General features: G+C 41.2%; 1 protein-coding gene across 2 annotated transcripts; it reads left to right on the top strand.

The window, feature by feature from the left end:
* Positions 1-1,371: 1,371 nt before the first annotated feature.
* Positions 1,372-18,652, top strand: tmem161b (transmembrane protein 161B). 2 transcript variants are annotated; one of them, XM_079347418.1, is made up of 13 exons: positions 1,372-1,531; positions 3,415-3,686; positions 8,153-8,256; positions 9,502-9,582; positions 10,818-10,915; positions 11,059-11,215; positions 12,587-12,738; positions 12,822-12,882; positions 13,020-13,160; positions 14,124-14,237; positions 15,151-15,325; positions 15,590-15,686; positions 15,786-18,652. In XM_079347418.1, exons 2-13 carry the CDS (start codon positions 3,684-3,686, stop codon positions 16,079-16,081), a joined length of 1,479 nt encoding a protein of 492 aa, XP_079203544.1. In that variant the 5' UTR covers positions 1,372-1,531; positions 3,415-3,683; the 3' UTR covers positions 16,082-18,652. The 2 variants fall into 2 exon arrangements, with proteins under 2 accessions (XP_079203544.1, XP_079203545.1); XM_079347419.1 differs by lacking the exon at positions 3,415-3,686.
* The last annotated feature ends 6,784 nt before the right edge of the window (positions 18,653-25,436 follow it).

Raw genomic sequence — 25,436 nt, 5'->3', positions numbered from 1 at the left:
GCGCTGCACCAAAGAGAATTACATTCTGAACCAATTTCTGTCTTACTGCTGAAGAGTTGACATGGATTTTTGTTCTATTTTCCTCCTCTGCTTCGAGGTATACTGCTGAGATCAGTGACACACATTTCAAACTGCTGTTTGATTAATAAAAGAAGGAAACGATGTATAATGTGCAAGAGCACTCACACACAAAAAGAGCTGCCATTAAAAATGAATAGTGACATTGAACAATGATTCTACTTGATTGACTAGGCTGAGATTTTTACTGTAATATTCTCATCATATAAATTTTTTCGGGTTTGTGAGTCGGAACTCAAAGGAGCCAGCAGGCACGGAGGAGATGTCATATGGATTAAACACTAGGAAAGAGTGTGAAACTCTCGCAGTATACACTGAAGATCCTGGCTATTATGTTTCATCTAAAAATAACAAGCCTGACTAAAAAGAACAGACAACACTGAACACAGGCTCCACAGAGAATAGAGTTCAAACAGCAGCAGTAATAGTGCTGAGTGTGATGTGGAATACAACAAGGACAATGTACAGTATGAGACTCCCTTCAATTATAAATGAAAGGGAAATCAGTGTAAAATGTATAGAATAACCCAGATATTGAAATACAACATCATCTGTCTCTCCAGAGCCACCTTTCCTGTTTTCAAAATCCTCCACATCTCAATTGGCCTGATGTAATTTGTGTTCTCGTGTGGATTGCGACACCACTTTGACTTAATTGCAATCATTGCTGACATCATCATCGAAAACAGCAATCCCTGGTGAGACACCTCGGGCCCATGCAACCCGGGGCAGAATGGTGATTCACAGGTTCAAAGTACGAGAGTGGAAATGGAGACAGTGTTGAAGCATGTGCCTTCAGTGTGCATGTTGGTCTGCATCAATATTCAAAAGGATGTGGGTGTGGTAAGTTGAATAAAAGGGGGTGGGGTTAGGTTCCCCACAATAAGGAAGGTGGGGTTAGCCGACATGCTCATGTGCAAAAACAGACTGGCTCTTATGTACACACGTTGATGCATATGTCACTAAGGGTCTTAATGAATTAAAACAAATGCACAATATGTACTGTATGTCTTTGAGTTTTCATTTAATTTTGTCTGAACACTGGTGATCAACAGTGACAAGGAACTGTAAGGACAGCAAATATAAGTTACTATTTCAAAATAGCAAGGTTGAAAGATAGGCCTTTTTTGTTTCTTGCACATTTCCTACTGAACACAAGCCAAACAATTCCCAATTAAAATGCAAAGGAAAACTGTGTAGGTCTGCCTAAAGCATAGCATACAACATACATCCCTACAAAACTCATCTGTGGATGTACCAACACAGGTGGTGCTGCAGTCATACTGCGTTACTATGGAAACTGCAAGACAAAACTTCCGCGAGCTGGCAGCTTCCCAGCAGTAGCTAGCATAACAGAAGTAGTTAACTCAATGCTGTTCGTTCAGGCAGTCCAATACTTGTCTTCGTCATCTCCCTCTTTATCCACCATGTTCATCAGAACTTTCTCCACCAGGTTAGCTTTCTCATTGCTGAAAATTTTCGTGAAGAATTGCAGCAATATCTCCGCGCTGCCTCCTTGTTTTTCCCGCGAGATGTGAGATCATGTCGTCCATAAGAGCTTAAATACTGTGGAAATGAATCTCTTATTGTGTTTCAATGAGATGTTTTCTTTGTCATCACCGATGCACTGCACACTTAAAACTTATATTATTACTTATATTTTAATCACAAATAGGCCACGATCCATTTTCCACTGATACAAACAATCCAAATATCGTCAAACAAGCGCCAAGGTGCGGCCCGTCATGACTTACGTAACTGATACGCCATAACGTTAAGGTGGCTTTTTTTTCCTTTTTTTTTTTAGGGGGGGGGGGTGCGGTCATGCATCAAGGTGATGGGGAGCGATATACAGCCCTACTCATGTTGACTATTTACGACTACAGTCTGTTGAATGGACTTCTCTGACCCTACGCAGACTTCAACACTGCCGTGCTCTTATCTTCAAGACTCTTTTAGGTCTGCTTCCTTCATTCCTTCTGACCCTCACAAATCAGAAGAGAACATGGAATTATAATCTTCAATCCCAGGAGCTCTTCTTACTGTCTGTTCCAAAAGTCATGATGGAGCGAGGAAAAAATGCTTGTAAATTTGCTGCTCCCTTTACTTGGAACAAATGACAGAATTAACTGAAACTTAAGAAACTTCTCTCATTATAAGAGGAAGTTAAATGACATCTGGCTGTAGATGTTCCTCCTGATATGTTTATGGATGATTCTGATAAACATTTGCTGCTGAGCTCTGTTATTTGGTTCTTGTATTGCCCAAGGATTTATTTGTGATGCATTTGATGTATTTTTGTATTTCTATGGTTGGCTGCTCGTTGTCTGTCTGAAACTCTGTTACTGGTGTTGCTGCCTGTTATGTCAGGACACTCTTGAAAAAGAGATTTGTAATCTCAATGAGATTTTCTTCCTGGTTAACTGAAATAAATACTCTTGCGTGCGGTTGATGCATAATGTCACCAACTTCTTTCAATAGTTAAAAGAATGCAAAAGATGTGTTTCAGTATTTCATTTTTACCATTGTAACTTGTTCTTAGGAGTTGTAATTCAATCATTTCATGTAATGCTTCAACCAATGCAAGCAGCAGTATGTCGTATGGTACCTAAAACCTTATTTTGGCACATATCTTTGACTGTTCTGCAGAGAAACTGGGTTAGGTAGGCTTTCTTTGTCAAATATGCTCCATGTTAAACATACAGCACACAAACTACATTTAGGTACTGAGAAACAGTATTTATATATAAACAAGAAAAAATCTTAAAATTAAACAACTAGACCTTTTGCTTGTTAAAGTTCATGCACAAGCGTGTTTTCCTCTTGATTCATTGAAGAGACAGAAAAGAAAGACGACATTTTTATTAACATAGTGTATGACAATTTAGTATCCGTAGTCTTTTTAGGTTTGTCTGGGGGTTTACTAAATGATATTACAGGATAATAAAAACCCAGTGGTGAAGACTTTGAGGGTCAGTCATTGCTCATTGATTGTATGAAACAGTGACGTGTATTCTGAACCCATCACAATAAGATCAGACAACAGGAGAAACCAGCCGAGTGTTTTATGTCCACTCTTAGATGATGTGCCAGGTTCCGATCAATTCATGTGCAGTGGCGTCTCTTCGCTCTCTTCCGGTTGCAGAGGTCCTCAAAGCAAAGTCACAGTGGTCTTTGCTGTGCCTTTTAAAATTACATTGTATTTGCGTAGTTTGAATAAATTACAAAATTATACTGTAGAAAATAACATTTAAAGTAAATCACTACAACAGTTTCGAGTTTGATTTTACAAAGTGAGAATAATAAATCTGATCCATTTCATTTTATATTTCACAGGCATTTCTGCAGACAGCTCTTTACCCAAAATTTCAGCGTGACCTCTACTGCAGTTGAAAATACTTGGGAGCGGAGACTGGAGCCTTTGAATTCTGACCACATAACCCATCTCTGCGATGAAACGGTGACAAATTGAATGAAAAAAAAGCCCTCATCTTTTTTCTTTTTTTTTTTTGCAAAACCATCGCAAGAAGGGCTTATGTGCTCCTCGCGGCTCGGGGTGCTCAGTGTTGTCGGGGAAGAGTCCGTGTCAGCTGCAAAGCATCAACATGGTGAGTGTGAACACCTGCACCTTACCTTTTCTCTTTTGTGGCCCACATCACGGTTACGTTACGTGGGGCTGTGAGCATGTGTACTGCGACGTTGCAGGTCCTTTTTTTATTTTAGATAACTGGTATTTTGATTGCAGAGTAACGTTAGCTTAGCTAGTTAGCCCATGCAGGGTAACTGCTTAGCTTGTAGCCTTAGCCACGTTCAGTGAGGTGAGCAGTGTATAAAAGGCTGTTTTAGGTGATGTTGACTCGAAAACAGTATTTGGGGTGCTGCTTTTAATGCTTGTTGCAGAGGCTTGACATATGTAGTTACCCTTTGATTCAGACTAACAGTGAGCATGTCAGATGGTATCAGGGTACCTAAGGAGAAGTCAAGGTGTGTTCACTCACCTGCTCAGTTTGACCTCAGGATACCCTCAGAGGAAAACATTTGTGATTTCACAGGCCGTAGTTCATTTATGTTAGTTTTTTTTTTTGCTTGTTGGTTTTGTTTTGTTTCCAAACAGGATAATGCTTCACAGTAAATTATTAGTTGAGGGACATGCAAGTCAATTTCTTTATCCCCGTCTGTTAGTATAAAATGTATGGTGTTGTCCCACTTATCTCCAACTTACCTGATGCAACACAGATTGCTTCTATAATCTCTGCACATTTGACACATGCAATGTTGTCTGCATCTACTGTGGGGATGCATAAATGTGAAAGAGCCCCCCCCCCCCACACACACACACACACCTACACCCACACCCACCCCATTTAAAACCTGTATTACAAATATTCAGCCAAGTCTATTTTGTATAATTATTTTCCCGGTACAACGAGGGTGTCCTAGACGACAGGATGGAACAATAAACGCAACATCAAGGCAATAGCATGTAAATGGGTAAACAATTGAAGTTCCTTGTACAGGTAAACAGACATAAATGTCACAACCCTTCCCTGGTTTATTATAACACCAACAGGTTACACTGCAATGCTATGGGAAGGGGGGAGGCAAATATAGCATCTGTGTATCAACAAAACTGGGATATCATTGGAATCTTGCTATAGTCTTTATAATAACAATACTTTATTTTTATAGCGTTATTATTATACATTTATACCATTATTAGAATGTGCTCTAAGTTTGTATACAAAGGCCCATCTTAAATCACTGCTCTAACATTCCTGTCCAAAAGTCTCCAGAATTGACCTGATGAATGAATCTGTGGAAGCATAGGTGCGTACGGGTTTCAATTCTCACATCTAGTTTTCATTGCCAAAATGCTAGTTACTCATTTGAGGCCCTCTAGATGGCCGTTACCACTGCAGTTCCCACCTCTCACCCCCTACAGATTTCATTTGGTTGTTGTGCGGAGGGGGTCACCAGGCAGACCAGGCAAGATAAGAGAGTCCATGCTGTCTCAATTTCCCCATGGCTTGGGATCCTTGCACGGCCCCCACAGAGTGGTCAGCATCCACCATCCAAAGGCTGTGTGCTTTTGACCCATATAGCCCAAACATTACTGTCATGGAGAAATGTCCCGAGCCAGAGAGGTTGTGTTCGGTCACGCATCACAAACTTAGTGAGCATAATTGTCAAATTAATGGCACCCACTCCTCCTTCTTTGACTCCAGAAGAGGTATTGACTTTAGCTTTTGGAGCTTACCCCATGCTGGGTGACACTTGGGATCCCCATGACCAATCTAAAATCTAGGTCTGGTGTACAGGACTGGCCCTATAAACTCTTCTGTGTTTGAGACACTCTTTTACTTATTCGACATTGCTGCAGTCAGACACAAATTTGACCTTCACTCAAAACGTGTAGTGTGATGTGCAGTGTTGTTATGCTACGTGTGTGTGTTGTTAAACCCAGTATGTGAAGAGAAGTGTAAATATCTACAGCGTAGACTAATCCTCGTTACTTTTAAAACACTCATTGAATGATCGTTGTCACTGAAAGCTAGATTTTTTAGGATTACTCTTAAGCGCGGCAAAAATCTGAGTAAGTGCCGGATTCACCGAAACCAGAGTGGAAAGTTCCATAATCATTTTGAAGCAGTGATTGTTCGTTTGGGGACAGAGCATTAATGGTCTCAGTTTAAAAAGAGAGACATATAAGCACTATAAGCAGTACTACTATACTATGCTTCATGCTGATGAGAAAAGGACAAACACTCACTTCTGCGTATCAGCAGAGTCAGTATTGTATTTCTTTTACATGATATTGACATTATGAATTTGAACATGATTTTCCTGTATATATTTTCCGCTAAGTTCAAAGACATTTCTTAATAAATTAGAAATTGTGAACGTTGGCGCCAGAAAAGATAAACAACAGATTGGTAAAATTAACATTCTAAGTTTCCGTTTTAGGAGGAACTGAATTAAGGAAAGTTGAGTTAGGACAGTGTCTTGTTTTACGCCACAGGTTTAGCTATATATGTTTATATATAATGTACATTCATACATATTAATTTATGTATGTGAATTTGGTAGTGCTCAGGCTCACTCTTGCGTTGACAGAAGACCTGGATTGGAAGGAAAAAAAAAAAAAAAAAAAAATATATATATATATATATATATATATATATATATATATATATATATATATATATATATATATATATATATATATAGTGTGAGGGATTAGTTGCTAATTGGTTCTCTTAGCTAAAATGTGTGGAGGCAGAGATATCAATGATTCCTGCTGATTTCAAAAGAGAGAGGCCAATTGGCACACCTTATCTGACAGTGAGTGGATAAAACGCAGCATGATGGGAATGATTCTGCCCTCTTAAGCCAAAGTGAATATTGATTTAAGTGTGCAGGGCTCATATTGAGCTTCTTATGTTCCCAAGTCTTTGGGTACCTTTCACAGGAGAGATGGATGTTTATCCTCCAGGGCACAGTGAGGCTGACGCTGTGACAGATGTTTCTGACAGTGAACATTGCGTTCACACAGCTGAACAGACTCTAATGAAGATATTGGTTCGTCAATAATTCGATGTTTTAATCCTTAAAGGAGATCGTTGATGTCAGTCCATATTTAAATACACAGAATGTTATAATGGTGGATTTCCTTACTGATTAAACTTTGGCGAAGTTTTAAAATAAATGCAAGATACTGTACACATTTGTTGGCGTGCTCTCCAGACGTGGTTTCCTGCTGCTCTGAACGAAGAGGTTTGGAGAACTTTGCGAGACTTGGACAGAACAAGATGTCAAGAGCAAAGCATGGAACTAAGCTGTAGTAAATGCCCACGCTGGCAGCTCTTTCAAGGACACGACCAACCTGAAGCTCGGTCAAATTTCCGGGGGACTGAAAACAGAGCTGGCCAATCGGAGAAAAGTGGGGAGGGGGTCCTGAAATGGGCTGTTTCAGGCAGAGGCTGAACTGAGGGATTTCACTGTCGCCGGCATAACATGAATGAGGTTTACTCAATAGGTGTTCCAGACTGACATAAATAATGGTGAAAGTGAGTATTCTAGATGTCTTTACATTTATTAGATTGTTTCAATTGATTCTTTGTATAAATAATTGGCAATTTAAGGTAGTTTTAATCATGAGCAAGTTTTAGGTCAGGGTTATAGGGGGGTGATACAGCATTGGTCTTTTATAATCATGATTCTCATTTTGACCAAATTCCTACAGCAATACCAAGCACATAGCAGCATTAAAGTAATTTAACTTTGAGTTTCCCTAATCATGCAAGATTGGGCATTTGGTTTCCCCACACACTTTGAAATGTCATTAAAGTCAACATGATGTCACATGGATGTTATTGGAGATGTCTTGTAGTCATGATGAGAGTCATGACCACATAGTCGAAGAAACTGATTTGACTCTTTAATGGAGCGCTTGCCGCTGCCGTTGTTCATCGTAGTTTATTGTAAAGTTCTGCGTGAACATTCGGGCCAAATTTGATGGCAAACGCACGGAGGGAAAACGTCTCCGATTCTGCCGAACGGTTTCCAGGAGCAGCCCGACTCTAACCCAGTCTACTCCATTCCTATTGTCACGCAACACTACAGGGCCAAGGACGAGTCCCCAGAAACAGCGCGAAAGAGTCTGTTTTATCATATCACACAAACATCCACGCTTTGTTTATGTTGCTGGGTAAACATCCATTGTGATTGTATGTTACGGAGACGGGAGAGAAATCACTACATTGGCCTCGTTTGTGGAATTGAAACGTTTTGTAGGAACAACCAAACTATGGGGTCTCTATGAAAACATCTTGTGATGGTCTATAGAGGTCACATTTAAATCGTTGTTATTCAAACAACCTCTTTCAATTGTGTTGTTGTGATTTGGGAGCCTTTGAACTGAGCTCGTGTTCTGAATTGTTTTTAAAAGCCTTTTCAGAGCACAGTTAGAAGACACGCCCCCGTCCTAATCAGTCTATATGAAAACTTGGCTTTGCATGTATGATTACCATGACTACTAAATGCCATTTAACCCTCCCCATCTCTTTTTCCACAGGGTGTGATCGGAGTGCAGCTGGTGGTTACCATGGTAATGGCCAGTGTAATTCAGAAAATCATACCTCATTATTCCTTCGCAAGATGGCTACTGTGCAGCGGCAGGTAATGTAGAATCCTGTACACGCTGCTTCACATGCTTCCTCTAAAGAGTGCTTAAAAAGGGTTTTCATCCAGTCGTATTTCAAGAACCAATGGGAGACGATGTTTGGGAAGCCAGAGAGGTCGAGCATAAAAATAAAGCCGCCGCCTCATTTCCTCTCATTACTAGTACCACGTATGTTTTTCGACGGCTTCTTGCGGGAACACATTTAATAATTAATCGTGTCTTCTTTTTCAGGGGACCGTTGAAAGAGTTTTCAAAAAAAACTTATGCCCCAAGCAGGCGGCCCGGCGTGTCCCCTCAGGATACTTCATAATGAATATTCCATAGTAAATAAATGCACGAGTGGATAAACAAGCTGTGCTCCTTCTGTGCTCCTCTCCACTCGCCTCTGCGATGAGCTTTTTCTAAACCAAGTTAAGAAGGGTCTCTGTGATGTTGGCCCACAGAAAGATGCTCTTAAATGAGCGGTTTCAAACTGGCTCCAGAAGCAGAGATAACCTTTGCTGTTGTAAAGCTTCCCACGTGAGCTCTTTTAAATCTGAGTCAGAGGGGCCGCTGTAAAGTCAAGCTGCGAGAGACGTTCAGTCTCTGTGCGAGGTGTTTGCGAGCTAATTATAGAAATGAGACTCAATATTCAAGTTTTTCATGGAGTTCATGTTTTTTTTTCTTCAGTATTGACGAAAGCTTTCAATGCTCAGGAAAATTCCAATATTTTACAGAAGCTGAATGTTAATAGAAAATAATTGTGCCCTATTCAGACTACCTTTTCAAGCCTCGATAGTTACGTCCCTGTGACATCTTCAGTCTGACCGTCGTGGCGGGTTAATACAGGGACCAAGTGATCCCATCTCTGGACCGGTTTTCGTCGTAGGAAATAACAAATGTGACCCAGAGGCGGAGCCAGCATGGAAGCGCGTGCGTGTGTGCATGTCTGCCTGTGTGTTCATGTGGAGCTCCCTCTGTGCTAAGCTTCCACAACGCTGAAATGCACAGACTGGGATGTCAATACTACGCCGTTACGGAATCAATAACAATGTAGAAGGACACAGTTGCGGCACTTTTGTGGGGGGAAAAAAAGCAGTATGAAAAGGGTTAAGCTCGCTCCATATTCTGAATCCACATGATCAATTATTTTATTATCAAGTACTTACATACAAACACTGCATCTGTCATCATCTTTAGCTTGTCTTAATATCTGTTGTGTCCATTGTCCTAATTCCTCATCTCTCCTTCTCTGCTCCCAGTTTGCGGTGGTATCAGCACCCTACGGAAGATGAGTTGAGGAGCTTAGCAGGGAAACAAAAAGGACAGAAGAGGAAAGACAGGTAAGTGAGGAAGTTAGGTGGAGGGGCTGGAATAAAGAAGGGCTATTGTTGGTGGGGAGGCCAGAGGAGGTAGAATAAGGGAACTTTCATTAGCGAGGGAAGAAGATGAGATGCCGACTTTGGCGATGGATGGAGACCACAGGCACGTCAGCAAACAGATGAAGCTGATGTGTTTGTGTTCGGCTCGTATAAGGCCCGTTTGAAGTAAAGACACAGAAGTCTGTTTTTTTTGTCCCTTTATGGTTCGTCATCTCGGCTCAGAGCATCTCGGCTCAGATGTGGCCCTGTCTAGTAGATGTGAGTAAAAGTTGGGCTCGATTTTTAGGAGCCGTTATTATTTAGGCTATTTTAAGGGATGACAGTTTGGAAGGACTGCATCCTCTCTGAAATCAAAGTTCCCCAAACAGCGTGATGTCTTCAAAGTAGTCAGATGTCAAGCTTTGAATCTAGAGGATGATTTTCCTTCAGACTACTTTGCAATTCAAACAACCCTCCAGTGAGTTTTTAGGACTGCAGGTGGAAGCTGAGCCATATGTTGGACACGTGAATTTAGTGCTGTCTCCATTGTTCTCGTCTTACAAATGTGAATATGAATCGGAGTCACATCTCCAAGTTAATCCTGACTGTTCCTCATGGTGTCCAGCTTCTAACTTCAGGAGGTTTTGTTGTGCGATCCTTTTCTCTGACCCTGAATGAGGCGGGTCAAGGCTCTCCAGCACCACATGTCCAATAATCCCTCTTTTTTTGGCAGGGGGGGGGGGGGATCAGGATGGACCACTGTCCTTTTGCCAGCTCGTGCCATGTAGCTCCTTTCCCTTTGTGAGCTGCCCGACTCCCTCAGTCAGGGGTGAGGCTGAGCCCCTTTTCTTCCCCTGTCAGGTGCCTCAGAGATGAAATCTGTCCCTGGCATGTTTGGGCCTAGAGTCTTACAGTGGTATTGTGCTTTGAATCCTGGGCACACACAGAGCTGAGCAAACAAAGAACAGAACTGAGGAGGCCCACCAGACACTTCTTTAAGCCGAAAGAACAGATCTCCATTCGCCTGCTGTTAGCGACTTAGCCCTGCATATGCGACGCCTCTGTTGGTCATGGCAGACTCCAAAAGTATTATGTGTAATAAATGTAATGAGACCTCTGTGACTGTTGAATCTTAATTCCATGAACCTTGACTACTTGTTTTGCTCCATGTTCCTGCTATTCTGACACAAGATGTTCCTCTTTTTGTTTTCCCCCAGGAAGTACAACGGTCACATAGAAAATAAGCCTCTAACGGTTCCAAAGGACATAGACTTACAGCTGGAGACGAAATGCATCACAGAAGTCGACACATTAGGTACAGATCCTGAGTGAGACTGAATATCGAATAAAAGAAAGTCCAAACGAAACCTTTTTTTTTTTTAAGTCACACTAGATCTCTGATGTATCACGAGTAGGTGTGAACATTTTGTTTCTAATCTTTCACTTTTGCATCCCCAGCTTTGCACTACTTTCCAGAGTTCCAGTGGCTGGTGGATTTCACAGTCGCCGCAACTCTGGTCTATCTGATAACAGAACTGTACTACAGTGTGGCTGAGCCCTCAGGAGAGATGAACATCAGTGTGGTCTGGTGCCTGCTGGTACTCGCTTTTGTCATGTATCCTTACATCTGTCACCTTTTACACCTTTTTTTTTTTCTTTTCTCCTCCTGATCTTTTCTCTTATATGTTGTGATTTTACCTTGGCAACATAACCTGTATCTCTCATCTGCACACAACATTTTACATAATTGTCATTGTACATTGTGTACGTGTTATAGCTGTTCACGTCTTTGTCTGCACGAGGAGGAAAGACAAAAAAAGAAAACTTGTCAGCTTGATTGTACGTAGGACATAGAGCGACTGCTCAAGCTTCTACTGGACCCTTTATGCTTCACAGCCACTTGCCTTTTTTTGCTACGCCGAGTGATGATTAAATAATATGCATTATCCTTGCAACAAACCACAGGGATCAATCTTGCCAGTGCTCCTGGGCTCACCGCGGTCAGATGGTGTGTCATTTCCTGCCCATGTCAGAGATTGGAAGCCACATTTTCACAGCCCAGCAGCCTGATATGCTCGGCGAAAAAGGACAGCGTGTGGAACAGATGAAATGGGGCTATGAAGATGAAGGAGTATGTTTGCTCAATATATGTGTTAATGGGACTCTTGATTTCAGCCTACCGTTTTAGCTCTGATGATATGTTCAAGACTCATTCCCTGAAGATCAGGTCTACCGCCTAAACCTTTACGAATACATCAAGCATGCTCCTCCAAGTATCTGCATCTAATGGTACCTCGCTATCTCCTCCTTTTTTTTTTTGCTGTAATTTGAAAACGGGACCGCAATTCTTCCCCCTCTGCAATATATTAATTGTAGCCTCGGCCCACAGCTCAAACATACCTGTTTGTCTTTTCAGCGTCATACTGACTTGAACTTGGCTGGTGGATGTTTATACAGCTGGCTTCACAGTACTAAAATAATAATAAAAGACGGTGTAAAAAAAAAAAAAGGAAAGGAATGAAAGAAGGCTCCATTGGCTTGAATACCATTCTTAGAGTGAAAAATTGGTAGGCTGTCACCTGAAATGTTGTCAGGACTTTCAGGGAGTTTCATCTCTGTGGCAACCAAGAGTTCACTTAGAAACATGCGCTGTCCTTAGCCTTGTGATGGGTGTCTACGGGGGAGGAAAACTCCCCTATAACCTCAATGTCTATGGTACCATATACCCACACATGCTGTACATCAGGGCATTAATGGGTTCAAACAGGACTGTATGCACAAACTTGACTTGTATAAAGATCACAAACATTTGAGAGGTGAAAAGTTGTCTGACTGTTGATTTTTTTTTTTTTTTTTCTCCATCGGTTGATTTCAGTTTATCCTTGAATTGTGATTGAAATTGTGCCTGAAAAGCAGCTTGGATATGTTTTTTTTATGTGTCAGGAGTTCTTCTGGAGATGCTTTTTCCTTGACTCTGTCTACACAGCAAGACTCTTTTTTCTCTCACGGCGCACTACTTCAAGCTGGAAGAAGGAGGAGAGCGCTCACTCTGCATCACTTTTGCTTTCTTCTTTTTCGTCAAAGCCATGGCCATCCTCATCGTCACTGAAAACTACCTGGAGTTTGGTCTGGAGACAGGTGGGCACTCCTTGCATGTTGTTGATCCTGTTAGTAATATTTTTTGTGCAAGTTGTGGGTGAGTAACTATCTTACATTTCTAGGTTTTGCAAACTTCTCTGACAGTGCTCTACAGTTTCTGCAGCACCAGGGCTTAGAGTCCCAGTAAGTACAAAATCAGTATTCTTACGGTATCGGGGTTTTTTTTTTTGTTTTCTCTGCCTTCATGAATTTTTTATGACTAATGAAACTACAGTAGTATCTCACTATGGTTTTTTTTGTTTTTTTTCTTCCTTCCACAGGGGTCCCATATCGAAACTAACCTTCAAGCTGATCCTCGCTCTTCTCTGCTCCCTGATTGGAGCGTTTCTCACTTTCCCTGGTCTACGATTGGCCCAGATGCACTTAGATGCACTCAATCTGACCACTGCCAAATTTACACAGTGAGTCCATCGCAGTAATTCTGTTCACTTTGGGGCTTCCTCATGCATATTTCATTGAACATGTTTGATGTCTTCCTTATCCTGAATAATAAAAAAAATATCAAGTGTAAAAGGTGAGAAGTCAGGGCATCTTTGTCAAAACAATACTTTAAAGATCAGAGCCTGTAATTGTTGTGCTTTTCTTTTGTTCTTTTTCTAATTGTTCTGTGTTTTATAGCTGTTAAAAACAGGGTTTTTTCGAGCCTTGCACTCGAGTAATGCTAAATATTAGTTCTATTTTCACAAGTGAAGACATTTAACTTTTAATGTCATTTAAACTAAATGAATCAAGTGTCAAGTATATATACATGTGTGATGATAGTGTAATCTGGAGGATAATCTGCAGTTCTCGACATGCTGAAGTAGTCTAATTACCCGTCAGACCTTCCCATCTTGGAATACCACAAAGATGAAAAATTGTTAAGTGGTAGCTACTGTATCTTCAACTGGTCTGTGAGTCACAGAGGTATGGCGATAACGACTTGGAGAATCTGGATAAATGTTTGTTTCCAAGCTCAGGAAGGTGGTGCCATGCCTACACGCGCGTTATTGGGGAGGGAACAAATTCCAGCCACATAATCTCCTTTGGCACGGCAGACTCTCCAAAATGTCCTCCTCTTCCTGTCTCCCTCTTCAGTGTCGTGATCTTACATCCTCACCCCGTCAGCAGCAGGGATCATATCAACTAACCCTTACTCTCACCATACTCGGCATGTGTTTTTACTTTGAATCGAGATCCAAAATCTAAAGGAACGATTGAGATGATTTGTTTGACCTACGCAGAGGTCACTGACAAACAGTTCACATCGTGAGAGGCTGTCGCGAACGTTTGGGTGGAAAAAAATCTTATTAGGAAACATTGACTCATTATGATTGGTTGTTGGCATTATATTTCCTCCTGTGTTTTTTTTTTTTTTTTTTTAGGACTCTCCTTCATATCAACTTCCTGTCCCCTCTTATCATGGTCCTGCTGTGGGTGAAGCCCATTACCAAGGACTACATCATGAACCCCACACTGGATAAGGAGAGTGTGCCTTTGTAAGTTAATGCATCTATTAGTCTGAAGTGATTCATGTCTGATCCAGATGTTTCGGGAATTATTCAAATGTGTTTACAGCTAAAGTTTGTACGTGCTAACGCCTTTTTCTAGTTGTAGTCGTTTTGAAGGTAAACTAAACATTTGGTCTAATTAAAGTTTCCAATCATTTTCTTCTGATGGTTGTTATTATTGCACCAATAGCTGGGTGATTCGATGCTGTGTAGCTCACGTACGAGATTACCTGAACATTCCTTCAAATCCCGATTGTGCTGGGGGTGTTCGTGCTTGCATCTTCCTGTGATTGATCTGCACGTGGTAGACGAGCCTGTTGGGCTCCCTTGATATCTGACAAGCTAATTACCTGCCATTCATACACCAGAAATGGGCACATCGCTGCAAAGCTGTGAAATAAAAAGTAATTGTTGCTTTTGTGCTGGGAAATGGATGTAAACAATGCAACAGCAGTTATAAAAATTGAATTTACGACAGTTCAATGAGATAAGGACGGCATTCAGTTGGTAGTTCGTTGAAGTGACAAAAGACACTTTGTCTGCTTGGTTTAAAATTAGACTGTAAACAAATGTAGTCATAGCTCAGGGGAAGTTGTTTATTGTATCTCTAACTGCTGTCATTTGTTAGATAGTTGTTCATTCTGAGATTAAATATTTCATTTGTGCAAGTCTGATTTCTGTTTTGTGTCAAAGTTTTCTCCCTTGAATCCATCAAGGTCGCGTGGCAGCACCTTTTCACTTCCTTCGCTCTCAGTTTCCTCTCTCTACTTTAATTTACTAACTTTCTTTCTCTCCGCCTACAACCCAAATGACAAAGCGATGTGATGATGTGTTTGCCACAACACCCCTCCCCTCTGTCATCCCCTTTTACCATCCTTCCTTGTCTTTCTGTTAACACCAGGATGACTGAGGAGACGTTTGACACGCTGCGGTTATGGGCCATCATACTGATGTGTGTTCTCCGGCTCGCTATGATGAGACATCATTTGCAGGCCTACCTCAACCTGGCCCAGAAGGGCGTGGACCAGATGAAGAAGGAGGCGGGACGGATAAGCACTGTCGACCTGCAGAAGATGGTGAATGAGAATAATCATTGTTATACCCTTTCTGAAATTCTGCCTCAGTTAAAACACACACACACACACACACACACACACACACACACACACACACACACACACACACACACACACACACACACACACACACACGCACACACACATATATATGTAAATTATTTTTTTTTTCCCTCATCATCACATCTTTCCCTTATAAAGGCCCTCTCCAGATGTCACTGCGAAAAGTAAAAATAGAAATTCTCCTTCTCTGATTTCATATAGGTCGCACGGGTTTTTTACTACTTGTGTGTGATCGCACTACAGTATGTTGCACCACTGGTGATGCTTCTACACACCACTTTGCTGCTTAAAACATTAGGTAAGTAACACGCTACTTGATGAGTTCTGGTTTTGTCATTTCTCTTTTCCTTCCGAAGTTTCACTCACTGTTTCCCCACTCGTGTTCTTTTTATTACAGGGGGACATTCCTGGTGGGTCTATCCCAGAGAAGACCTGCCTTGCGTCTATGAGCTGAACTCTGACTCTGTGTTCGGGGCACCACCAATAGCTGCCCCAACACCAGCTCCAGGCGTAGAGACGGCAGCCCAGGGCTCAGTGGCACAGCTGTCAGTGGCCCTGGGGGGCTTGCGGACTGTTTTCAGCCCCTTGCTTTTCCGGGGCCTCTTCTCCTTCTTCTCTTGGTGGATCGCTGCCTGTCTCTTCTCCACCTCCCTCTTTGGCCTCTTCTACCATCAGTATCTCATGGCGGCATAGCATCAGAAGCCCCTCAGAGGCGGGCACGCACCCCTGTGTTCGGCCCGATCAGAAAAGACTGAGTTGGGGCAACGGAGGCCTCCTGATGACTCTGCTCCTTCCCTCCTCCTTTCCTGCCTCCTTCCCTCTGATACCCTCACCATGACTGACCATATCATCGGAGCTTCTGGTTCAACTTTCTGTGCTTCCTCAGAGGATGACTCTGTGAACTTGTGTTGTTATTTTTAGTATTATGACCAATACCGTTTTTTATTTGAAGAGCAAGATTCATAAACCTTAAAACTAAATCTTGAGTAAACCAGCATGTTCATTGGTCAGCATTGTTCTCAGAAAGTGGTCCACTGTCGTGAATAAATTCAAACGATTTGAGACGGAATACTGCATCTTAGATTGTGATTACAAATGATTGAACACGTCAATTTTAAAGAAGTCCCTTTGGTGAATAATTAATGGTCTCTTCATGAAATTGGTTTGATCCATCAACATCATCATACACTTGATTGATTTTATTGTAGACAGCCCAAATGAAGAAGGGGTTGAATAGTCGGTTAGCTTCCCATTTAAATTACCTCTGTTGTCAGTGGTACTGAAATCTACTCGGATGTGATTTACAGACTGAAAAGAAAAACACCTTTTGGAGTTAACTCTCCAAAGGTGAGATCCTGCTGAAAGGATACACTCCTTCATTTCAATGGTTCTTAGGTTTAGAGCCTGGAGAGCCTACTTTTGGTGTATCACAGTCACTAACATGCTGTAAAGTAGCGTTTAGGAGGAGATGGGAAATCATGAAATTTCCGAATGTCATGGAGGCTAATTTGTGACTTAATCGAAGTATTTGTTCCTAATGTTTTTTTATTTGTTATGGAATCGATAAATTGAAGGAAAAGTGTCTTTTCACGTCATTATCTAAATTCCTTTTCCACAGAAGGATCTGAGAGAGTCTTTAAATGTTGCCTCGAGACCCACTGTGTCTGTCTTTGTGCGAGGAGGAGGAGGAAGAATGAGGCAGCCTGTTGATGGCTGTGAAGAGCTGACAGAGTGAACAACTGAAGAAGAAGAAGAGGAGGAAGGAGAGGAGATGCTATATCTATAAGAAGAAATACCATTGACTTGAAGCGGATGTATTTAAATATTGTTGATGGAACTTGCCGTCAAGGACAACTTTAGGTTTTTTCAAATGGAAGGCTATACAACAGATTTGTGCGGTTTTTCTTGACATTTGAACCTCCCTGGTGTTATCTGAGCCATTTTCAAAGTTCTGGGAGGATTTCAAGCTCTTTATTTTTTGAGCAGCAGAGATGATTTAAAGGGAGGATAGCACACGTCTGTCTGTCTGTCTGTCTGTCTGCATGTATAGGGTCTCTGCTGTACTGTACTCTGAAAGGGCATTGTGATCAAGAGGAGATGATGTCAACTACTGTTGAAGAGCTACCGCCTTTATGTTCTCCTTTTCTTTTCTTGAACAGTTAAACATCCGTTGTTTTAAACTCATTTAAGAACAATTTTTTTTTGTAATTATTTTTCAAAGGATCAAATTGTGAATTTTTTAAAAAAAAACACCCTGATTTTTAAAACGGTGCCAATTGAGTCTGTTCCCTCTGTCCTAATGTCTGTAGATGTGGTGTCTGCTCGTGTTTGAAACTACAACTGGACTACAACTCTGCGGCCTTCTGTTTTCTGTAGATCCGCCTTGTTAAAAGAGGATCGTTGTTCACAACAGGACATAATGGTATTTACAGTGTCTTTGTGTGCTGTGATGCTTTCAGTTAACACACGCACACACGTTATCATTGTGCTGACTGAACATTGGGCCAATATGACGTCCAGTCTTTTCAGGAATGTAAGGTACATGACGCCAGCTTTTATTACACAATCTGGAGGCTTTTTCCTGGCAATTCATCCAATCATCAAACAGTCATTTTTTGAATTTCAACTTTATGAGTTTTCTACAGACACATTTTACCAAACTCAAGCAGCACCATATCACATTTTCTTAGCTCCAGCTGTTGAAAGTCTTAGCTTCAGTTTTGTCTAATAACGGGGAATATGCACATAATGAATGTATCAATCCTGCCTAATTTATATTGTTTTCATGAAAATGATTTGTATGAGTTGATTTAACCCTTTTTCCTCCCTACACTTCCTGAACTCATTTCTTGTCTACTACCTGTCATTCAAAATCTAATGTCCTAATGACTTTTTTTTCTTTTTTATTGATCTTTGTTTTTGTATTTATTACACATGTCGAGGCCTGTAAACATTTCTAACCCTAACAGCAAACATTTTATTTTGTTATGGGAGGGCATGGTGGCTGAAAATCAGTTTTAAAAAATGTTTTTGACAAATCAGTTACAGATCAACCTTTTTATTATGTTCTGGTCCGTTCAGAAGTAGCTGGGATACTTTGAGAAATCTGTGGCCCAGTGAGGCTTTGTTTCTTCTGTGTGTTGCCACTAAAAGTCCTGTTTTGTTTTTCATAGTTGGGTTCACAAAGTAAATTCACACGTTGTTCTCTCATGTATTTATTTCAGCTTTAGATTTTGTCTTAAATAAATAATTTTCTTTACTACACACTCGTTTCTGTGTTATTGTTCTCATGTGGTTGTGGCTGAAGAGCAACGGGAGGGTGGGCTCATTCACTAAACTTTGGACGCATTTCATCTGTGTTACGTTTTAAGACGGAGAAATCTCCAGTAGGTTTTTTTGATTACACTCATTAAACGCCACTAATGAGGAATGTAGTGGAAGTTTGGATATGAAATAGATGCATCCTCACATTGATGACTTTTGTGGTTCAATAAACTATCAAAATGGAAAGTCTGTATATCCTTGAAGTTTCATTATACTCTGCTTTATATAAGAGAAGGCCTAATAATGCTCCACATAAGACCCATTCAGAACGAAGAGTAACTTAGCTGAGTCTCCTTCTCCCATGTCTTTACAGTTATGCTGTTAGAGGTTAAAATCTTAAAATAAAACCTTTGACCTCAACATAACTTCATGTCTTTACTCTGCACCCTATGAGCACATCAGGTCTTCCTTGTCCGAGATTTTAATTGCATTTTTATGCTGCTCTTTTTGGGTCCTCAAGGTCCCAAGGATTGATTTGAAATTGCAGCTCCCTCACTACACTTAATGGTCTTTGTATGATGGTGCTCAGCAATACTGTAATTGTGTTTTAGTATCATTTTACAAATGAAATACGTCCTTGTGCCAACTGACATCGATTTTTCTGCAGTCAGTGATCATTGATTGCTTTATTTGTAGATTACATTTGATAACTGGATGGAACGACGAGCTTGCGTTCTAAACTCCACTTAACGCACGCCGTTCTGTGAGAATAACATCAGCCAGTTAATACAGGCCTTGAGTGCCATTGTTCATACTAGCGGGAAAACTAGGCCAATGCATTCAGTCGTTGGTAGACAGATCAATAAGACAGCTTCCAAAACAAACCAGCGAAGAGGTTCCTTTATTTCTCTTGAGTGGGGCCTATTCACCGAGGTCCCTCTCTGCGTAGTGCTGTGAGGAGCTGCGACCCCCCTACCCCAACTCTTCTGTCCCCAACCCAGCCAGAAGAAATGAGAAGCTTCTGGAGGGGTGACTATAATAGTGGGCTTTCTGTCCGACACAGAATGGTGATCCCACCCTCATGTCGATTGTAAGAAGCAGCAGCCATACTTCACCGCTGACCTGACCTTGTACGGTGAAAGGCCTTTACAAGAGAACACTTTACATTGCTTAAACTGCTCTGACCTGATTTTTTTTATGTACTTTTTTTTTTTTTTTACAATGATAGCCCCAAATTATGAAGCAAGATAGAAACAGAAAAAAAAGATCCCCTGCTGAATTAAGAGCCAATTACACATTGGTCGACTGAGATCAGCGAGCAGCAATCATCTTAAATGTAACACACGCGCAATTATCTTTTCATTACCATGACAACAGCTGGAAAAGTAGTACAATTCATTTAGGTGTTTTTATGCAACCAGAAACATAGGAGATTAATATCTGACCCGTATTCAGATGTGTACCTTAAATACACAAAGAAGCATTAAAAATGTATGAAAGATAAATGAAGACACAAAAAGAAACAGTTTGATCAATAGCTTTTATTAATAGTTAAAAGGGCATGCAGTTTATATACTGATGGAACAATTCATTCTATTCATGCTGCATCTGAGAAACGCTCAGAGAATTGAAAATATAGTACTAATTGAGAGAGGATTGTTAAAATGTCATTTTTTATACAAGGACTGTGGAGGATGTAATATGGGTCTGGTTGAATCATTTTTAAACAGGTCAGATAAATCTGATAGATCTGCAGCAGTTGAAACCACATACGATGATACATAAAACACAGGCACATTTAGGAGGAGAGTCTCCACCATTGTCCACCTTTGCCCTGTGACTCTCACTCTTATTCTAACCCTTTTATCGTTTACTTACCTCACTTATTTGTGAAACAATAGTCATCGAAGATCCATATTTTGTGTGTCATGACTTAATTGAGACAAACATGCCCCTGTTTTCCATGCGACGCAGGAAATGTGTGTGTGTGTGTGAGTGTGTGTCTGTGTGTGTGTGTGATTAGATTATTACCAAGCAAAGTATAAATCTTTAAATCTTGTCATGTTTGAAATGTTATGTCCACCGCCATGTGTAACAAATAAGAAATAGCTGTCTGTCCTCAAGCTTCTAATCACTTTTACTCTTACATTGATTCACCTAAAAAATAAACATGGCTCATTTTTGGGCGCTTCATGTATTATTGTTGTCGGGCTTCAATCAGCAGCATCCTGATAGACACAACATACCACAAACACACTGCAACAATATACTGTGGCTCCTACAGTGAGTGTAAGCAGGTGTCTACGTTTTCAGCACTTCAATTATTTTTTTCTCTTTGATGCCAAATAAGTTTTTTAAAAACTATTTTCCTCCAGATTACATTTATCTAGATGATATGGCGTGTCTTTAATCCTTGTTCATCTTGGCCTTTTTAAACGTTCAAACCAATTAAAATCAAATGTGTCGTGACAACTGTGTAGCTTATCAATCTCTCTTGATTCAGACACCTGGCTGCTTATTTTGTTAAAGAAAACATATTTTTGTACTGACATATACTGTATATTATCATTTATATTATTATTATTATGATTATTATTTATAGTTCATAAAGGAATTTCTATTGAGGTCCACACAAACACAAGTTTATTCCATATTTTTGTATGCTTAATCCATGATTTACAGTACGAATATTACTCTACTACTAATTCATGCATTCCAAAATTATAAACTGAAGCGGTGCTGCTTCACACAGCTTACTGTCTGCTTTTCTTAGTTCACAGACTCCTAATAGATTTTTAAAGGAATCAACATGAATGAATTAATCATTTGATTTTTTTTTCTCTCTTGCTCAGCCCTTTTTTCTCTTGATGAAAACCCTCCTCTAGATGCCTGCTTCACAGTAATAACCGTCAGAGTGGGCTGCCCCCTAGTGCCACTAGCCGAGTTGACAGTGTACAGAGGGGGGAAGGGAAGAGCCTGTCGCCTGCTTTGAGCATTGTAGCAGAATGCCAGCTTTTCAGTGCCATCCAATCAGAGAGCACCTTGCTAACTGCGTTCACACATCCAATGGAACAAAGTGGCGAATGCAAATGCTGGGAGATCAAGGTTTCTCCTTGGCAATGGTGCAGCACTTGTTTTTCTCCTTTCATGTCCGAATGATGATGGTGATAATAAGAGGGGAGGACAGGCCTCGCAATTGAGCCAAAGGGGGGGAACGAGCATCGATGAGGACTTTGATACGGGATGCTGCATCATGTGATATTAGTGTCATCCACAGAGCGGTTTGATTGACAGTTTATTGGAAAAATTGTGAGAAATGCACCATTGTCTTCATCCATATTTCACATTTGAATTGCTGACACTTTGCTGACACTTTGATGCACTTTGGTGAATGTGGTGCTCCAACTAGGACAAAAATATATGCAGCCTATACATCACCTTTTCTCTGCAGTGTTTCCTTCCTTTCTATTCCAAAGGAAGAATTAATACAGTAACAAACATAATTGCTTCCTTTGTGGTTTCCACGCTCTGGTAAATGCACTTATATAAATACACACATATCCACACACAGACACACACAGCTGAAGCCTACATCATTTGGCATCAGTAACCCTGTTGTTCTGCGTGCCTCAGGTGCAGCAGACTTAATTTTCACTGTTATATTTCATTAGGCTGATGATGCACATTGCATTCATGGAGCACTTCAACCTCCAGGTCTTCCCACACTTTGTCATAAAGCCAGCCTAGGGTTCTAATTAACACAATGTAACTGTGTGCTGCGACCAGGAAATATCACTGATTGGAATGAAGGCGACAAATTTGGAAAATTTCTCTGGATGAAGGGAGACATTTACGTTACTTAAACTCTGTCAGTTAGCTTGTAGCTTGTGAATCAAAGCTGATATTAAGGACACACATGCAGTGTTTATGCTGGGATGAAAATAATTCAAAGCAATGCACAGCGGACATAATATCAGATTTTTGTTCCTCTTATTCTTGATAGTACATTGTGTTCAAATTATTGAAGGGACATCTCTAATAATGTAGCTAACATGACCAGCTCTATTTAGATGTATACTTTAACAATTCACTGGATTCGATCAGGGTTTGTTAAATAGAAAAAGGCATTGCGCGACCTCATATTCAAAGCTGTATTCTTTTAGATACAGCCACTCAATGTATACTTTAGAAACAACCTTTTTAACAAGGATTCTCATTTTTTGAAGATATTAGATAAAGAACCAAACAGACAGAGGTGGTCAAATTGTAATATTAGGTCAAATTCAGACACCAAACAACTCCTCATAATTGCACTTGAGGTTAAATCACTAGCCTTGTCATTCCTTTTACCGACATTCAAAAACATGACCTTGTCCAAAGAGTTCATTTGCCTTTTGATCCTGTTAGTCTGTGTCACATATTGAGACCGTGTTGCTTCAAATGACCCCTGACCTCTGGCTGCGACCTGCTGGAGCGCATGTCGGCTATCGAGGAGGGCCGCAGGGTCACTAGATCCATTTTGAGGAGTCCCGAGGGAAGCAGGCCTCGGTATGAACGCTGCGCCTCCAGCTCCTGTTGGTGCATGAGCACACTGCAGCTCCAGAATCTTCTACTACACACTCAGCTGTGGAGAAACACAGGAGTGAATGTGAAATAGCTGTTTGTGACTGAGGCATGGAATACATATTTATGCTGTATATGCATCAAAAGAGGATGTTTTTGCACAAGAAGTTTGCAAAATTATGTGTGTAACTGTGTGTGCATGTATTTTTAAGCAGGCTCCGTATACACTAAGGAGTCTATAGGGGAAAATCTCAAAAGCTTTTTCCTCCTTGCAATATTTCACACAAGATTATGAAAAAGGAAAAGCACAGCACACTTTCATCATTATCAATTTAGTTTCTAATGAAAGACTGGGAATTATATATCACTTTTAACACATTACAGGGAGAATATAACATAAAAATGCTCAATCCTTTTGAAGGTATTTCTTTCATTCCTCCTAACCAAAAGACTATTATCTGGTCATGGTGAAGGAATATTAAGCAAGAAAAAGCAACTATCATTCATCTTCTATAATGCATAGCTGTAAATTATGGCATTATCTCTGCTGGCATAGAGGGGAGAATAGAGGGAGGGTGTTAGAAATAAAAAAGGGGGGGGGGGGGTGGAGAGACAAGACAAACACACACACACACACACACACACACACACCCTTCAGCATGGAGTCAATGAGACAGATTAGTCTCAGCCTTATCCAGTAGGACCTGTCAGATTTATTTCCAACATCAAGGGACTCTCTACTGTCTCCAGCCCCATCCATCAATGCCCACTCTGGGGTTCTGTGTGGTCAGAGTCCTGCATGGGTAAAGGTTGGGAGTTAGGAGTGCAAGAAGGGGCTGGAGTGTGTGTGTGTGTGTGTGTGTGTGTGTGTGTGTGTGTGTGTGTGTGTGTGTGTGTGTGTGTGTGTGTGTGTGTGTGTGTGTGTGTGTGTGTGTGTTATGGGGAGGGTTGGAAGAGTTGTTGCCAGGGCACTCAGGCCTGTGGCATCCTCCATCAGTCTGGCATCCCAGGGTGCAATGGGAGCACCAGGCCTCGGCATAAGTCACCAGTGGAGGTGAAAAGCAATGTCACAGAGATGAAGGGGGGGGGGGGGAGAGAGTTCCCCTCCACCTTTTGGATGCATGAGAGAAAAAACGAAAAAAGGCAGACGAACATGTGGAGAGGGTGAGCAAGAGCGCTCGAGAGAGTTTTAGAGAGTGTAAAACCGCTCGCACTGCATTTCATGTCAATATGTGTCACATTTGAAATCCTTATTATAGATTGGGTGTGAAAAAAAGGGGATGTGCTTTCATTGTTCAGAGACATGTCCCTTCACACACACACGCGCACACGCACACAGACACACACACACCAACACACATCCCTTATTCTGGCGCCTGTGCCACACCACCCACCCCTGTCGTTCTGCAAGATGTAACCTAGCAACTATTTAATTAAAATAGCATCAGCAAGGATGGAGGCTTTTTCCCCCTCCCTCACAAGGATTTCCTCCAATCTCAGAGCTTCTCAGCACACCGTGAGTCCAAACTGACACCATGAATAACGCCGTACTGTAGCCCTCACATCCCTGTATTTGTTTCTTCATTTGTTTATAAGCACAAAACCTACAGGCATCATTGACAGCTGATTGGTAGATATACCTGGTGTTATATATCAGATGTGCTGGCTCTATATCTCTGCTCTAACTGGCCAGAGATTTAATGCAGGGTATTATTATGCCACAGAGTTGTACAAGCAAGGCCATCACCTCTCTGTCCTTCAGAAGAGTCTATCAGGAATAATAGAATACCTCTCCTCCTCCTCCTCCTCCTCTTCCTCCTCCTCCTCCTGCTCACGTTCTTCTTCTTCTTCCCCCCTCTTTTTTTTTTCTCTTTGTATGCCAAATCACAGCACCCCCTGTTTCGACCTAAAAAGACGCCCTCTTACTATGCTCTACATGTGTGCCAAGCTCGGGCAACGCGGAGCAATTAGAGGAAATGTGAAGCAGCTCCGCATGTCAGCGTGCATAGGCCTCACTGTCACTCAAAGCACATCCATGACTCCTCTGCTCCCTGAAACAAACAATGGAGAAATATTCTGGTTTCAGGCTGTCAAAACAGAGGGCCAGACCTCATTTTCTTTCTCCTTTTTTCTCCCTTTTTCCTCTCTTACGCTGTTCCTGCGGTTAATGGATACCCTGATGTGTCATTGAGTGTTGAAGTTATCCGTGCCATCTTTATTT

Source organism: Symphodus melops (genome assembly GCF_947650265.1).
Source record: "Symphodus melops genome assembly, chromosome: 1".
In the NCBI taxonomy this organism is placed as follows: Eukaryota; Metazoa; Chordata; class Actinopteri; order Labriformes; family Labridae; genus Symphodus; species Symphodus melops.
This window is presented reverse-complemented; position numbering and strand designations above follow the sequence as displayed.